Source organism: Propithecus coquereli, unplaced genomic scaffold, assembly GCF_000956105.1.
Source record: "Propithecus coquereli isolate 6110/MARCELLA unplaced genomic scaffold, Pcoq_1.0 Scaffold213, whole genome shotgun sequence".
Lineage (NCBI taxonomy): Eukaryota > Metazoa > Chordata > Mammalia > Primates > Indriidae > Propithecus > Propithecus coquereli.
The window spans coordinates 3,063,760-3,082,267 of record NW_012146412.1 but is presented as its reverse complement, the minus strand read 5'-3'; the positions used below and the strand labels follow the sequence as shown (position 1 = coordinate 3,082,267).

The following is an 18,508-nucleotide window of genomic DNA, read 5'->3' as shown; positions in this document are numbered from 1 at the left end:
AGCCCGAGAGGCCCCTGGGCAGCGGAGGCCCCCGCTCCCAAGCCCCAGCCGCCCTTGAAGCCGAGGGCTGTTTCTGAGCCCGCGGGAGTCGGGCTCCAATAAAGTCGGGACATCTTCTTGTAGATAAAGTTTCGGCTGTCCTCGCCGCCCGCACGGTCCCCGCCGCCTGGCGGCCCCTCCTCCCACGGCGGGCGCGGGCGGGGAGATGGCCGCGGGCGCTTCCCGGCGCAAAAGGGCGCCGCGCGCGTAGCCGCCGCCACGCCGACCTCCCGCTCCAGCCGGCTGCCGCGCCGAGCCCCGGCAGCCAGCGAAGCCGGACGCCCGGAGGGCCAGGAGGAGGTGGCGACAGGGGTCCGTATGGCCGCTCCCTGCCGGCGGGCGGTGTGCGCCACGGAGCTCGCCGGCGGCGCTTCGGGCTCGGAGCGGCTCTGAGCCGCGCCGCCTGCGGAGACCGACCTAGCCGTTCCGCGGAGCCGCGGGCAGGGACCCAAGGAGCAGGAGGAGGCGGCGGCGGCGGCTGCTTCTCCCAAAGGGCAATGTGGCCGGCCGGCGCGGGCACCAAGCCGCCCTGTCCCCGGGACTCTGCGCTGCGGCGGGCGGCTTTCTCTGGGAACCTCACGGCCCTGCCTTCTCACCTCGTGCCCGCCGGCCGCAGCGTCCGCGTCTTCATCAGCGCCAACCCCGAAGGTAAGGTCCCCTCGGGCTTGCCGGTCCGTCCTTCCGTCTGTCCTCGCTGCGGGAAGCGGCGAGTGTGCCTGGTGCGCCCCGCGCTCCCTTTCTGCGGCTAAAGCTGTGGCAGCCCTGAGCGCGTGGGAATTTAAGTTGAATCACTTTTATTCTCCCCTCGCTCGTCCGCCGTGCCTGCTGACTTCACCTGGGACACCCGTTCTTACCCCCACCCTCCGCGGTCACTGCCCGGTCAAGCTAAGAAACATCCACAGCATTAGCGGGAGCTTCAGGAAGCTCCATTCTGCCGCCCCCCCCCCTTTCTTTTAGCGGTTTCTTCTGCGAGGTTATCGCAGACGCAGACCGTGGGTCCTTCCGCTCTCAGCTCCGCGGCGGCTTCCTGAACGGGGCTCCCTCCTTTGCCACTTGCTCCGGCCCAGGTGAGGTGAGCAGTGTTCCCGAGACTCGCCTCTGGCGGGTGCGACCCTTTCCCCGGGGTCGAACAGACCCTCGTGAACCGAAGGCCCGCGGAGATCGAGGGCACGCACGGTGGGTCCCGGGACAGGCTTCGCGGTGGAGCGCCCAGGATGGGTTCGGACCCTCAGTGAGGTCCGCAGGCGTGTTGTCTCGGGGTCTAGAACCCGGCCTAGCCAGTCCTGTTCCCGCTCGAGGCCAGGCACCTGCTAGGCGCTGGGGAAACTTGTTGACACATCGCGTTCCCCGTCCCGGCGGCTGAGCGCTGGGTGGTCAAATCCTGCTCATCTCTGCCTTCCGCTCTCCGTCCTGAAGGTTAGATTTCATTGCCAGGGAGTGGGGAAAAGGAAGAATGTATTTATCTGGGGTTGGATAAAACTGCAGGGATTCCTCTTTTCTAGGAAAAAAAATGTTCGGCCATAGGATGAGTTTATAGGAGACTGAAATAGATGTGAGAGATTGGAGAATTAATTTTCCCTGCACTCTAACAAGCCTTGGGTCTTATTTTTACAGAGTGAAAGAAAAAAAGTAAGTTTACATTGAAACAATCATTGGATGGAATCCTCATTTGAAAACCCAAGCTCTGGTTGCTTGTGGAACGCATTCAGAAAGGACCACTAAAAGTTACTTTCTAGAAAATTATCGTTTACCCCCCAAAACATGGCACTAACAGAAGTTTTAGGTAAAGCTCACATTATGACAAGGGAATTGGAGAAAGAAATAGGTACCACGCACTAATTAGTATTAGGACTACACACCTTTCCGGGGAGAGCACGATCGTCCTTTTTCCTGTTTGCAGCTCGCTTTCACGGAACTTAATTAAGGAGCCTTTTAGGAAGATATACTACACTCTGAGAAACTCATTCTATCTCAGATGTGTACCAGGATTTTTACCTAAATTTAGATTAAAAAAAACAAACATGGAAATATGCAGCCTATTAAGGATTTGAGGAAATCTGCAAGTTAAGTTTTGTGTTGCTTTTTAAAATATCGCTAAAGCATTTTTAAAGTGTTGGAGAGAAATTTGTTAGAAAATGTTTAGTTCTGAAATTTTTAATTCTCCTGAGCTTATAAAAATGTCTTATGAAAAGTGTCTAAATCTGGTGATGTGAAGTCAGTTCAATTACTCTTTTCCTTTAAAAAGCTGCTTCTAAAATACAATGAAAATTCTGTTAATATGAATAGTTGGTTTTTTTCTCACTTTAAAATTGCAATTTCTAGGATAAAAATAATGAGTTTATACTGAGTCATCTTAATATTGAATTAATATACAAGATTAATGTCATTTTTCTTAAGCCTGTCCATGTGATTCTTCAAAATCCCTAGTTTCTTGAAATAAGAGCTTTAGCGTATATTAATTCTAGGAAAGCAAACAGGAGAAAGGAGGCAGTCATGCCTCTTGCGCCACTGTTTGAGCTGGACAGCTTCCACGCTAATCTTTTAAAAAAAACCCAGAAATGTGAAGCTTACCTGGGAAGTTTCAATAGGAGCAGGTCCTCAGATTTTATCCAAATTGGAGAGCCGGTGGTATAGTGAATAAAAAAGACAGAGATGAGCGTTTTTAATGATCTGAACATGAACCTTCGAATCTTGGAAAATGCTCTGTCAGAGGCAGCACTTGACCGTAGTATCTTTATGGATGCAATTTAAAAAGCAAATGGTTGTGTTTTGGTACGATCCAGTATTAGATTCTTGGCCAGTGCTGAAGAGTCTGTCTGCTGTCAAATTAAGACAAAGAACATTATCTCATGCTTTCCTTTACAAGCACAAATCCAATTTATGTTCTAAATAAAAGCTGTTTTGTATTGAACTCACAGAAATACTTTGAGAATCCAGCAAGGCTCTTGCTTAGATTATAGTCTTAATAGGCATTGCTTTACAAGGCTTGTATGGAATTTTCCCGTCAGTAATGAAGATAATACATGCATTTAGGATGGAAAAATTACTTTCCCATATATTAGCTTATTCAATATTTTGATTTTCATTTCCATCCTCATTATAGCCCCCTGAGGGTGGTGGACCTGGAGGTGTTCTGCCTATTTTACAGATGAGAAAACTGAGGCTGTATCAAGTTAAGCTGCTCGCCTGAATTCATATAGCAGAGTGAAACAGAGTGGAGTCCATACAGTCCTCAAAACACATCTCTTGATACTCTTTGGCCAGCCTAGGCTCCTGTGGAATATCTCTGTGAAATATCTTACACCCACATGGACAAGAGAATAAGCCGGGTGTGGCAGATAGGTGCTTCCCAGCATCTTCTCACTGTCAGGCTTCAAGAGTATGAATAGCTGAAAGGGCACATGGCTGCCCTGACCCACTTTGCCCCCACCAAGAGGTAGCCCTGGACATTCAAGGAAATTTCAGGAAGTGCTGGATGCTAATGGACATGTTGCTGCCCAAAAGTATATCTGCATCTGACCAATCCCTACCATGTGAAAGACGCTGGAGAAGGACCCCTGTAGGGGAGGCAATAGCGTCATCCCAGATTTTCTTAAATGGATGGGCCTTGGACTTCATCTAGTCCCACCTCCCACCCAACATAGAAATCCCATCTGTGGCATCTTTATCAGTCCTTGGAAGTTTTTTAGTCATTTAGCCACTGTCTTTCTGCCAGAACTGCACTTATACCTCCTTGGAAAAATGATTTTGAAACACATGTAATACCCTCCACTGTGATTAGCCTGAATAGCCTGTGCGTATGGAGAGAAGAGGAAGCTGCATGGCTCTCTCCCTCATTAGGGTTTAAGGGCCCTCCTCTTTCTTGTCTTGATTCTTTATCAGTTGAATAAGTTAAAGTCTTAGCAAAAAAACGAAGACCAAAATATCCACATTACTACTGATTAAGAACTGGCATGGGTCCGTAATCCCTCAATCCCTTATCTATGATCGTCTGGGCCAGACGTGATTTTGGATTTTTTTTTTTTTTTTTTTTTAGATTTTGGGGAAAAATATCTATATACTGTTTAATATATGGGGCCTAAGTAAATACTTCATATCAAATATGAATATGTCTGTAAGTAAACGTGACTTCACTCTACGTCGTTGTACAGAACTTTCTATAATGCTGGAAATGTCTTCATCTGATATGGTAGCACTAGGCACATATGGCTATGGAGCACTTGAGATGTGGCTAGCATGACTAAGAAGCTGAGTTTTGAATTTTATTTAATTTCAGTGAGTTTAAGTTTAAATAGACACATGTGGCTACTGGTTATTGTTTCAGGCAGCGGAGCTCCAAGTGGAGTGGTAAAGATTATAGGTAGCTTCATGTCAGTTAAGGTCAGGTTTGGCTGTTAGTGACTTAGGTCACTCAGGTTTTGCTGCCAGATGGATTGGGGGAAAACGTTTATTTTCAAAGCCTTGGGGATTCTGGAATTGCAGGTAAGAGATAAGGACTTTTATTGGAGAATATGGTTCTAACTGCAGGCAAGTGAGTTTCCCAATATTATACCCCAGAATTACACAGACTTGCTCTCCCAGTCACTGTCAGCAATGGATGGGACACAGAGCATCCTCCCCGGCCCATGAGCAGAGTCAGCCCCTTTAAACCTTAAGATGTGGAGGAGCAGAGAAGAATGGCAGTTTTACTTACAAGAGAGAAAGAAGGGGCTGGGTTATCATGCTCAGATTTTGCTTCCATCTACAGCCATCAGATTAAGACTCTTCTCCTCCCCTGAGGAGTAACGACAGCATCCACTGTCAGGGCTGCTACACAGTGCATCTCCGTCTGCATAGAAACTGACATCTGGTGCGCAGAAGAAGATGTTCTAACCCCTACCTTTGTGCATTTTTCTGCCCACTCCGATTTCTGCACTGGTCGTCTTTGTGAGTTGTGCACTCTTGTCCGCATGTTGAAGATCAGATGTTCAGATCATTACCACTTAGATTTCTTTTGTGTGCGTGACCTCGTATCTTCCCAGACTCTTCTCCATGCCTTTGGGGTCTCGGTGGGAAAGCTTGTTCTCTGTTTTGATGGAAGCCACAGCTAAGAGACGTTTTCACTTCTTATTTGTACACGGATTCATTTGCTACAACCAGCGGTCGTTTGTTTTAGCTTGTGTTCAGGGCAAGAGGCAGAAAGATCTGCATGGAGAAATTCACATGAAACCTATCAGTATTCTTCACCGTTATTCTTCTTACCTTTCCTACTATCCTAATTATTTCCACAGCTCCCTATTTTTTCATTGTCTTTATGAGTAATGGGAAAAAACACAGCAAAAAAACCACATATATACATATTAATGTAAATGTGTGTATGTGTGTGTGTGTATACAGAGCCCTTTTCATACCACAGGAGCATCTTTAAAAAGTAAGAGTCTTCAAGGAAAATGTACTGAGTTGATATTTTATGATAAATGAATATAGGACATTTATAATAAATGAGTTCTAAAATTGTAGTGATTATATCTTCTAAGTCCCTAAGCAGACATTATTCAGGCAGGAGAAAGTATTAGCCACAAGGTAGACTGGGAGGTAGGCTTCCTGAATTCGAATCCTCAGTCCACTATTTTAATTCTATGGTTTCTTGAGCAAGTTGTTTCACATCTTTCTTCTCAGTTTCCTCATTTGTAAAGGAGGACAGTAACAGTGCCTGCTTCACAGGGTCATTGAGAAGATTAAGCTAATAGATTCAAAACACTTAGAACAGTGCTGGGCATATAGTAAATGTTAAATAAATATTAGCTGTTCTTACCATTATTATCATCATTATTATTTTTCCACTATGATCCGGACAATGCAGATATGTTTGTACAAGCATAAATAGGCATGTTCCACAAGGAATGCAGTCCATAGAGGAATATCAGGTAAAACTTAGAATAGGCAAGTATTGCTTATGTTCTGAGAAATGCATTGTTAGTTTCATCATTGTGTGAACATGGTGGAGTATTTACGCAAACCTTAGGTGGTTAGCCTACTACGTACCTGGGCTGTATTGCATAGCCTGTTGCTCCTAGGTTACAAACCTATACAGCATGTTACTGAACAGAATACCGTAGGCAGTTGTAACACATGGTAAGTATTTGTGTATATAAACATAACTGAACATAGAAAAGGTACAATAAAAATACAGTATTATAATTTTATGTAACCACAGTTGTATATGTGGCCCCTTGTTAGCCAGAACATCTATATGTGGCACATGACTATAGTAAAACAGAAACTATAGATCTTTCATGAAATTAGACACTTCCAAAAATCATCGTAAGGGTTGGTGGAGTGAAAGTCAGGGGCACCATTGGGTATTTAGTTTCCAGAGGGCAGGAAACTATAGAAAGCACTGCCCCTGGGTACTGGCTAGCTGGCTGCCATCTGCAGAAACGCACATCTGCTGAAACCTGCATGTCAGCCACCATAACTGGTGGCAGAGGAACTTGCTTGGTTCTATTTGTCTTCCAGATCTCATGCAGGTGCATTTCTTTGGCGGAACTAGAATTGCATTTGCACCCTGTCAACAAGCAGATCTAGGAACTTCCAGGCTTCCAGCCCCTTCACTAAAAGCAAAAGAATAGAAGGAAGGGGTAATGGATACTCAACACCAAGAAATAGTTTCCAGCCCAGAGGGAAGCAGGCACATTCACTCACTCAACTAGTAATTATTCATGAAGCACCTACTCTTAAGGAGTGCTTTCTGGTGCTTAGAATACTGAAGTAACAAAAGAAACCAGGTCTCTGCTCTTAATGGAGTTTACATAAATACAGGTGATGAGTACTGTGCTAATGTTATAAGCAAAGCATCAAAGGGGCACCAAGGAGGGTTATGTAAACCACCTGGGAGGGGGTTCGCAGTGAGTGTTGGGAGGGCTTCCCAGACAAATGAAGGGAGCCAGGGTTTGGAAACTATTCTGCATGATAACCAAATATGAGGCAGAGCAATGATGAGCTCTCAACAGGGAATAGAAAGAAATAGCTTTATTATTAGCAAAGAGCTTTCATCCTTTTGAATAGGAGTGGAGCTGATGTCTTGAGGTGATATTATCATTTGCCCCCTGAAGGTGGCTCATTTAGAATGATATTTGAAAGAGGGCATGACTTGGACTGTAAAGGTACGCTAGCTATATACAAACAGATCGTGACTTGGTGGTTTAAAATATCAGTTACAGACCTTTTAAAATTCTTGTTACACCATAGCATGATACCATTTGCCATTTGAAAAGGCTTCTGTAAGTTTGTATTTTATTTCTGTTTCAGTTGTCTATTCCTGTGTGGCAACCCACCCCAAAACTTTAGTGGCTTAAAACAGCAATAATTTATCATTCTCACAGTTCTGTCCTTGGTATTTTGGGCAAGGCTTGGCTGGGTGGTTCTTCTGCTCCACAAGGTGTTGAATGGAGTCAGTCACTCAGCTGCTTTCGGATAAGCCGAGGCTTGGCTGTGCTGCTGGGCTGGAAGGTCCAAGAGGGCTTGATTCTTATGTCAGCACCTCAGAGCTCCTCTGTGAGCGAGTTCTCTTTCTCTTTCTTTCTCTCTCCCCTCCCTCCCTCTTTCGCCCTCCCCCTCTGTTTTCCTCTCTCCAGCTTTTCTGGACTCTTTCAGGAGTCTAGCCCGATATTCATTATAGATAGGGGGTTGGGTTTCTCAGAGAAAGGAAATGAAAGCTGCCAGAGCATGGAAGGCCTGAGCGTGGAAGTCCCAGAATGTCACTTTCCCTACATTCTGTCACTGATGCAACTCATTAGGCTAGCCCAGATTCAAGGTGCAGAGGAATAGACTCCATTTCTTAATGTGAGGAGAGGTATGTGCATACAGGGAAGGGAGGAATGAATGGTGGCTGACTTTGAAAACCACCATAACCTCCCAGTTATGGTGTGTAGTTTCTTTGACCTTCCTTTGTCATAATTAAATTAAATGGGATAACACACAGAAAGTGCATAATCCAATGGCCTTGCATCTAGCAGGTGTTCAACAAGTGTTAATAATTAGTTGTTATTATTACTGTGTTGTGGAGGATTGAGAATGATTCGGTAAATAGCACCCTTCTTCCCCTCCGAAGTTCTGAACTAACTGGAAATTAGTTGTTGAAAAAAGACCAAGAGTTTACAGCTAGGAGATCAAAAATATCACCATTTTTTTCCTGATAAAGGAAATAATGGAGAATGCTTTTATGGTTCCTAATACTAAACAGCAGAATTAGACATTATTCCAGCCACTCACTGGCAAAGGTAGGACCCCAGAAACCCTCCATCATGTGGCCTGCCCCAGAAACACGAGCCTGGAGGAGAGAGCAAACCCATGCTCCCTGGAACAGGTCAGTTCCCAGGGGAAGGATTGAGCAGGTGGGCTGAGCTTGCCTAGTTTATTATCCCCAGGCTCTCCAGGCCTGGGAAGGGTAAGTGAGGAGTAAATAGAATCCAGAGGGGAGCATCTTGCATCGTGGCCACATATCTAATATGAAGAAGAGAAGACAATGAGCTATAAGCTATGAAAAATAAGAGCAGGAACTGTACGCAAATATCAGTATCAGAATACTTTCATAAGGTAAGGGCTCAGAATGGTCCTGGGGAAGAGTCACTTCATCTCCCCAAACAAGTTTTAAACCACTAATTTTTAGGTGGATTGATGTGCAGCAATAGATAACTGAAAAATAACGTAAAAACCCATAAGCACCTTTTAAAATGGCAAATGATGACATTCCTACAGAGTAATAGAAGGTAATTGGGTTTGATAAAGACAAAGGCTCTTTGAGAATTTGAGAAATTCCTGATAATAACTGACATGACAATATGTATTTCACTCATACAGCAAGAAATTATCGACAAGTAACTAGCTTTGTACTCTAAACATTGCATGGATTCAAATCTAAGGCAACTGCAGATCTATAACACAAGTATTCGGACATTAAAGGTTGTCTGTTTACAAACATAGAGCAACTGTAATAAGCCAGGCAGTTTACAGTTCTTTTTAACTCAAAAAAATTCTAATTTTTGCTTTTAATGGTCATATGATTTAAATGAATATAAAACCTGTAACAGTGCCTCAAAAGCGTATGTTGGTGCTGAGTTATCGTGCATAATCAATCTGGAAGGAAATGTAGTGATACTAACTTAAAGACATGCTTGTGCCACTTCTTCAAAGCGTTAGCTTCCATTGCAATTTTTGTTGAAACCAAATAGGACTCATTCTGTAAATTAAAGCGTGTCAGCTAATGTATAATTAGAAAAAAGAGCTATGTGATAGAAAGTTAATGAAAAGATGAAAAACTGAAGCTTGGATGCAATTCAAAGGGAATCAAACCCCCTTCTAATGAAATACTTCCTTGAAATCTCATTTTCATTCCAAAATATCTCAAAGACTGTACCATGGGCACACTCAAGCAGAGAGCAAAGCACAGATGTCAGGTGTCTTATTCCTAGAGTGATTACAGAATTAAACTCGGAAATGAAACCACAAAATTGAAAGGGTATCCTTCATAATGCTTAATCTGATCTGTTACATACAGTGTCATTCAAAGAGCTTCTTGCCACTGAATGTATTTCCTTCAGATTTTGTTCTTAGCATCAGCTGCAATATTTATTATTAATAGATGTCCATTGTGTATGAGCAAACTCCTAAATGGCTGGTGTGGAGAGTTACAAAGGAAGTAACAGACACATGCTGCTGTTTTTGTTCTTTAGACTCATTCATCTAGGAAACAGGACAAACACAACTATCAAAAAATAAAAACACTGCAGTCGTGAAGGGGATATTTGCATGCAAAGGCCAATTGGAATAACTGGAATCAAGTTGTTGTATCTGGTAGCCCAGTTAAGCATGAGCTATTCAAATTTAGCCAAAAGGGAGAGACTTCAGATCTAAAAAACAATCTGCCTACTGTAGAGGCGTGGCCAGTGGGGAGCTGGTCCAGATCCAAGAAAGGGCACAGTGTTTGAAGAGAAAGCATTTGATACCAGAGAGCCTGATAACGTCTAAAGGTTTCCTCAGCAAGTGAGCAAAGCATATGCTGAAATTTTAATTTCTTCGAGAGTCAGAGGAGTAGCTCTAGGGTTTACTTAGATTATAATTGGGGGAGTTTGAACAGGTGCAGAGCTTGAAGGTCTTGGGCACACGACCCCCATTCTGAGGTGGGGACGTGTGGAGGGGCACAGGGTAGCAGAAAGAGTCTGCCAAATGCAGTAGGCTCCAGTCCCTAGTCAAAAGAGAACTGAGGCCCTGGGACGATGTGCAAGTCTTCTGTCGGGACTAGAACCCAAGGCCAGAACTGCAGCCTGAGTTGTATGACCCTGAGTCGCAGAGGTTTGGTATTAAAAATAGTACTAAACATTTCCTGGCTGAAGTTGCTGTTGGGCCCAGGGAGTGGGAACAGCCACCACCACGATAGGTGGCACAAGATGTGGCTCGGGCAAGTCAGAGGATGGATGCAGGGGCTGAGGAGCAGGAAGCATTATTCAGAAGGAATAGGAATTTAGAACAGTGTTTGACAGATGCGAAAGACGTAATTGTTCTAGCTGAAGAAGAGATGTTCAGAGAGAAGGAATAGCCTTTATCCAGGGAGTCCGGTGAGTCTCATTTCCGAATCAGCAGCGGCTGCCTGGAACACTTTACAGAGATGTGGGGCCACGTTCAGGTGCAGGGGGGAAGAGCAGCGAGCGATGGTAGCGGCGGCCCAGGAATGAGGCTCGGTCTGCACCCTTCCTTACGCAGCACGTGTGTGGCTGCAGACGCTGGGAAGAGGGATGGGACAGTGTAAGCTGCAGAGAGGGAGACGGCTTTGCTTTGTTCCACTGGGCCAAAGCAGAGGAGACAAGCCAGAGAGAAACAGGAAAATTCTGCCCAAGAAATAACTGGCGAGAAATGTTCTTGCCCAGATGACAGAACTGGTAGAATCACAGCTTTCTAAAGGGAGAAACTGTTGTTGAAACTATTAAATAGACTGAAAATCTGCTTGTGTGAGGTGGAACCTACATCCTGGTTCATTGCTAAGCAGAGAGCAGTTTAAAGATCACACTCAGTTAACGATATTCCAGAAAACTCTAATTAAAATGGAATTCAGCCATACTGAGGTCGCTATGTGATAAGGGGAGAAAGTTAACCAAAAATATTAAATGCTAACAAAAAAGAAAGAAAATCTGCTAAGAACACCGAGAAGACGATATGAAAATAAAAAATTCCCTTTTAAGCCCAGGTTCTTTATTCAGAAGTCTAAATCTGTATACAGAAGCAATTGCAATAACAATAAGAATATGTAGGAAAAAATGAAGAAAGATGCAGACCTTCTGTCCTCTAAGAAGCTACCACTTGGAGGAATTATCCACGAACTCATGGGGGATAAGAACATTCACAAATTAGGGAATTTCACAGTTTAATAAAATCACAACTAAACTGGAAATGTTATAAGGTGTTAGGGTCTTGCAACGTGGCCCTCGGATTTTTTTGGCACTCCTCCCCTTGAGAGGGTGGGCTCTGTGGCTGATTTAGCCAATGGAATACAGATGTGGTGCTGCTCCAGTTGCTGGGCTAGGCTTTTAAAAATTGGCCCTTTCCACTTTCTGTCTTTTGAAACCCTTCTTCTTAGAACCCAGCTGCCTCGTGGAGAGACCCCTGAGGGGAGAGGGGTCAACAGCCAGCCACTTTGCCAGCCAGGAGGATGAGCTATCCTGGATGTGGAGCTCTAGCCCAAGCGGAGCGTCCCAGCTGACTGATGCCACATGGCGCAGAGACTAGCCTTCCCACCGAGCTCTGCGTGGATTGAAGAGTCAGGGGGAAAATGAATGTTGTCTTCAGCCGCTGATTTGTGTGTGCAGCAATAGATAAATGAAATTAGCAAAGTAAGTGCATCGTAGTATGTACTGGCTAAGAATAAAGAATTTGGAGGTTAGATCCAGATTTGAATCCCAAGATTTGTTATAAACTTGGGTAAGATATTTAATCTCTTCAAGCTACATTTCTCTTCTGAAAATTGGGAAGATTGGGTTGTGGTAAGAAAGAAATGAAATACTATACGTAAGCACCTAAAACTGCCTGAAAGGTGCCAAAGACTCAAAAAACTATAGGTCAGAATTTGTTAAAAACCCCAGAAAATAAAGAGCTAAAAGAGTTACAAGGGAATGAGAATTACTTGAATAACTTTTTTAAAAAATCATGGCGCAAAATGGGTCGTTCTTCTCAAGTGGCGCCACCTGTTCAATCATGTACACTTTCAGCTAGACGGCACTGGGTAAAAACGCATTTTTAAAATTTTGGTTTAACACAGAAATATGAATTCAGCCCAAACTATAAGGTATTAAGTTAGTAAGTTACATCTCTAAATAATAGAGCATAAACTAATTTTCAAAAAAAAAAACTGGCAAAAACACATAACTCTTGAAACCATAGGTAGCAAGCAGAATTCAATAAAATGTCATTGAAAGAGAATAAAAAGTTAGCACTTCACCATTTGTTGTAAGATATGCTAAACTCTTATACTAAAAATCGTAATTTCTTTCAACATAAAATATGCCTTTAATGCTGCTTTAAATCTGCGTAAAGGCTCATGTCTCATTTTGCCAGTTCTGTTAATCTCTTAGACTCTAATGCTCAGTTGCTTGCCACAAACGTTCCAAATAGCATGCGGCACCCACGTTTGCGTGGGAAAGGCCATGCTTGATAAAACTAAGCAGCCCCATGTGTCTAGGAAGGCATTCAGTACACATCTCATGAATGATTGAAAAACAATTTAGTTCCAGGCGGTCGCTATTGTAGAGTGACCCAACGAACTCCTATGTAACTTGATCATTTTTATTGTGTGCCTGCAGTGGTTACTGCACCCCCATGTTACAGTGAGAAAAGAGCATGAATGTTCGTTAGAGGGGTGGATGTCTGGGGTGCAGGAGGACAGTGGGGAGATGGGTCTCTTGAGTATGTCAGCGCATGGGCTGGCGATAGGTGAGCGATGACTTGAATCTGGAAAGGGTTAATCATTCATTTGTTCATTGATTCTGCCTCTCGAATCTAGGAGTAGAATGCAAGGAGGGAGAAGTCCCAGGCATCTGGGAGTTTTGAAACAGAAATCATTTTCATGTTTAAGTTTAGAGGTTGGTGCTACTTGAGAAGAGCTAGAAATTGAGGTAGTCCAGCTCCTCTGGGGGCAGGGAGACAGTGCTGAGTGTCAGCAGGTGTAGGAAGGTGATGTGTGTAGCTAATATGCTTATCTAAAGAAAAGGAAATTTAGGGCTGAGCTAAATGCTTGGATTCTTTTACTGAGATTTTTTAAGTATTTGAAACTCATTCCTTGGCCTTTGTGCTTATTGTATAATCCTTTGTTTTTGTTTTTCTCTATCTTTTTCCTTTTGGAAAATTAGTCTATCTCAATTGTGTCAAAGGGAAAAAAAGGATTTCATTTTTGCTGATATCACCAGTAGGATCAAAGCAGACCTATGGCCTGGAGGCTGCTCGGTGGGTGGGTAAGCACAGGGGGTTCCCTTTTAAAACTCTGCTGACCTCCAATGTGTGTGTGAATTTCCTCCCCAGCACCTGCACGTGTGAAGGGGACGGCGGTGCAGATTGCAGGGGCATGAGTTTCGTTGAATACCAGAGCATCGTTGAGTCCCAACACCAGAATTCCAGATTGAGTACTGCCCCCCAGGGTCTATCGGCTGTGTAACCTCGGGGAGGTTCTAGAACCTTGAGTCTTAGTCTTTCCCCCTGTCAATAACAACCCTATATTGTATATCTTACGGAGTTCTGAGGATTAAACTCTGATGCAGTATACAGACAGTGAACCCTATAAAAAAGCAAACCATTACTCTTTGCTTAAAACTCTCCCAAGCATGTGAGACTTAAACTGCCTCATAAGCCAATATTAAGGAATTACGCCACAGTATAATTAACTGACATTTAATACTCAAACAACATTGGTGGTCAAGAAATACTTGATGCAGTTTAAAAGCCATAAGAGAAAGTGAAGAGGAGGTAATGGCATTTTGGGGGTGGGGGGGTTCTTCCTCCTGACCTGACTTACCTTAGTACACCAGGGCCGAGTGCCCATCACAGATCTCATCCCCCTCATGTCCCTGAGGTCTCTCAGTGCCACCACTGGTGATCTAACCATCTGTCTGTGTGGCTCCCTGGTCCTTTCCTCATGCGGGCGGGTCTCACCCAGAGGACAGCTGGGTCCCCACAGACGTGGCTGTAGAGACCCAGCCCTGGAGCCCCCACAGCAGGGCTAGAGCTCCCACCCAGCCGCATTCCATGGATATGGCTCCCCAGATTCTGCTGCAGCCCCCGAAGGGAGGGCTGGGTGAGAGGACAGGGATGTCTTCCTACTCTCCAGGGAAGGGGGACTAAGGGACGAGGTGAGATGAGATTTCCTCCGTGAAACTGGACAATAGCAGTGAAGTGTTAAATTCCCATGCATTTCTCACAGAAACAATGAGAAATCAAATACGGCTAGTGTTATGGTCTGGCTGCATTATTATGACTTTGGGGACCAGTTAGGAACCTTGCCACCCTCTGTAACATTATTTTTATGGAAAAAGTTTCATTTTGTGTTTCATTTAAATCACATTCCATCAGGCTTGTGTAACAGCTATTTAGAAGTTGGAGAGATTCAAGCATTTTCCCTAGAGAAGGTTCTTTTTTTCTGATGGCACCATGTGCGCATGTAGTGCAGCGTTCCTGCCCTTGAGATATCAATGAGGTGGTAAGGACGCATGAAAGGGACAGAAGTTCTTGGCTTCTGATTCTGATTTGGACAGTGGCTCTGGGCATTCTCTTTGGGACTCATTTTTCTCATCTGTAGAATGTGGTGGTTGAAAAACAGGGTCTCTGGGGCCTCTTCCAACTTCAGTATTATGTGATTTCATTTCTCTGAAACTCCCAGGCAGAGCCATTTTGTTTTCTTTTTATGGAGAGGACGTCTGGGGTCTAGCTCGTTTTTCTTAACTTTGTGTGTGTGTCTACTCCATTGTCTGAAAAATAGTAATACTGTCAAAAAACAGTAATAATATCACCTGTCCTCCCTGCCTCAGAAGTTTATCATAATAATGGAGGGAAAACTTCAGTGTTTTGAAACTGCAGTATATTACATAAATGTAAACTATTTATTATTTGAACATGGAGAGTGTAACAAGGAGTACAACAAAGTAAGTGGGAAATAGCTCCAGGATTTAGGAGCACCTTTCCACCTGGTTCCGTATTCAAACTGGAGAGTTTGGGGGGGTAGGGCAATTGAGTATGAACTCCTCAATAGGGGGGATTAGACTTCTGTCCTGAATTGTGTAATGGAATCCATTGTGTGTGCACACACAACACATGATACATACAAAGACTAGTGAATAACAGAGGTTAAAAGTTCGGACTCTGGAGTTGGGGACGTGGGTTTGAGACCTTGCTGTGTGCCCTTTTCTGACTCGGTAACCTTAAGCAACTTCATCTCTCTAATCTTTGATTTCCTTATCTCTAAATATCCTAGGATTCTCATGAGGCTTAAATGTTATAAAGCTTGTGGAATGCTTAACACATGCTTGGCCCAGTGAGCTCTCATTAAACATTAACTAGAGTAACTCACCATTATAATTAGTAGCTTCGTTATCTCCTAATCGAAGCACTGCTGAGGACTCAGCTAGTGAAGAAGAGATGTCAAGCCTGGCTCAACCAGTTGGCACTCATTAGAAAGATGCTCATCTGCTCGTGGTATCCTTGTTGCCCACTCAATAGGAGAGGGAAGGACGTGTGACATGATGATACAGTGAGGAAACATTTATATTCTGTTTGTTTGTAGTGAGCCAGAATGTTTATTTCCAACTGTCTGTCAAGGTTGACATCTTAAAAGGCCATATTTATTATAAACATTTCAAAAATTGCTTTTGAAGAATTACCATCAGAAGTAAGTCGTAAGCCTCAAAAGTAGGCCTGCCTTCCTACTTTACAGTCAGACCCCACGTCGTCAGAAATTCACACGGATCACTCATTACTTAACTATTCACTTACATGTGAGCAGGTATTTACTGAGGGCTTTCCACATGCAAGAAATGGTTCTGAGCCCTGAAGATAAAGTATTTAACTATATTAAATAACTGTGTTCATTTAAACTGTGTTTAAATAACTATGTTATTATATAAGCATACATAGCTTCTACTCTCATGGTGCTCGCATTCTGATGGAGGGACTACAATGTAAATGTATGAATAAATAAAATCAATTAAAATGTAATGTTTATAAAGTTTGTGGAAGTAGTGATAAATATGGTAAAGGAAAACAAAGCAAGGTAAGGAGAAAGAGTAATGAGCAGTTACTTTCTCCCAGTTAATGGATGGTCATAGAAGGTTTGTCTGATGAGATACTATTTAAACAGAGACGTTTAACAGTGAAGGAAGGAGCCAAGCAGATAGATGGAGAACAAACGTTTCTACCAAAGGAAACAGTAAGTGCAAAGACCCTGTGGCAGAGCATGCCTTGAGTGTTAAAGGAACAGCAAGATCAGTATAGTGGTAGGTAGGTGGAGAGAAGGGTGGTTTCCAAAAAGTTTAATACTCCTATATGGCGGACACCAGCCAACCAGGACAGAAGCCATCTATAAACATCCAGTAAGTATGTCTGCTCAACATCAACCATGGTAGGAAATGGGATTAAGGAACATGTGGAGGCCAAGACCAGATCATGTGGGGCCAGCATGTTATCTCACCATAGTTATTCGTCTTAGCTCCAGAAGCCAACTTTGTCCACAAGGATATGGATTTTCACTATTTATTCCTTTAAGGAATATTTTCATTCATTGATTCAACTCATTTTTAAAAGTGATTCGAAGAAGATTCCATAGTGGCTGTACCAATTTACATTCCCACCAATAATGTACACAGTTTCTACACCCTCTCCACACTTATCTTTTGTCATTTTGATGACAGCCATCCTGGCAGTTGTGAGATGATAGCTCAGTGTAGTTTTGATTTGCATTTCCCTGATGATTAACCAATATTGTTGGAAAAGGGGGTACAACAACATTCGCTGGGATATGTACGTTCTGGTAGGTTTGTTAAATCTGATCTGGGTTTCCCCACCCCCTCCAGAAATTCAGTAGTTCATTCAGTGTTGCTGTAGGGTAGTAAGATGTGGAATCTAACCTGCATCTCCCTGGGATACTCAGGCCGCTGGAAATTAAAATGAAAATGGATAAAAGACCTTGAAGTTGGATCTTTAGAGGTAGTGATTGGCAAAGTGGCCCAAACCTTGAGAATAGACTCATAACAAGAGAAGGAAAAAAAAATCTATTCATACGTGGCCTGGGTAGACAGGAAATCCTCTCTGGGGTGGCAGAGGGTGATGTCAGTCTCTGTCTCTGGGTACCCAAAAATGGCATAAGATGCTTATTATAGCTCCAGGTGGATTCCCTGTCACATCCTCTGACCAGAGCTCCTTGAAAACCTGTTACAAGTGCTTGAGAAGGGAAACTAAGGCAACAACCCATTTGAGAGCCCATTACAAAGTTGATGGGGCAAGGACCACCAGTGCTACTACATCTGTCTCAGTGAGGGCAGCAGTAACAGCTTTGAGATTGATGGGGATTACCAGCAGAGTCCTGGGTGAATGTCACCTGTGGCATTTTCCAGCCCAGCAGCAGCTGTGTTGTGACCCTCATTAGGGACAACAGGGGCTGCATGGTACAGTTTTCTCAGCTGCTGAGATCCCAGGGCACTCTGTATATATTAGAACTTATGATTGCAGCAGGAAAATGTAATGAGCCACAAGGAGGACACATAAGCCATGTGTTTCATAGCACGTGGTGACCAAGAGTCATTGTCTATTTTCATTCATTCATGCTTCTATTCATTTGTCTTATACTGGCTGTTAACTTTTCATTTATTCATGCATCCATCCATTCCAGGAACATTTATTGCATGGCTGGAGCTGTCCAGCAGTTTCCCTTCCCCAGTCTGGCTTGGCAGCTGAGGGAGCATGGATTACACAAGCTTTCAAGATGTCAACAGTAGTGAAGATTGTGTGGGTCTTGGCTCTGAATCAGAAAGTTCTAGGTTCTGTGTCTGGGCTCCACCACTTTGTAGCAGAATGACTTCTTCCTTAACTTCTCTGAGCCTTGATTTCTTCATTTTTGAAATAGGACTAATAATAGTCTTAGACTTTTAAGTTTCCTGTGAGGATTAGTGAGGCAATGTATGGAAAGCATTTAGCATTGTTCCTGGCACATAGTAGGTAGATTAATGCTAGATGTTGTTATGATAATTCAAAATGGAAGTAGAATTAGTGAATGTGTGTAAGAGAGACAGAGAGAAAAGGAGGAGGAGAGTAATATCCAGTCCTTTAAATAATTTTTTAAGACAGGAGACTAAATATAGACACTGGCCTAGGCAAAGAATTTATGAAGAAGACCCCAAAGGCAATCACAGCGACAACCAAAATAAATAAATGGGACCTGATCAAATTAAAAAGCTTCTGCACA

General features: G+C 43.5%; 1 protein-coding gene across 1 annotated transcript in view; it reads left to right on the top strand.

Annotated features, from left to right (window-relative positions):
• Nucleotides 1-536: 536 nt before the first annotated feature.
• NWD2 (NACHT and WD repeat domain containing 2) overlaps nt 537-18,508 on the top strand; it is a 188,670-nt gene continuing 170,698 nt past the window's right edge. The window contains exon 1 of the mRNA XM_012644481.1: nt 537-687. Within this exon, the coding sequence (XP_012499935.1) occupies nt 537-687 (151 nt within the window). The remainder of the gene's footprint in view (nt 688-18,508) is intronic.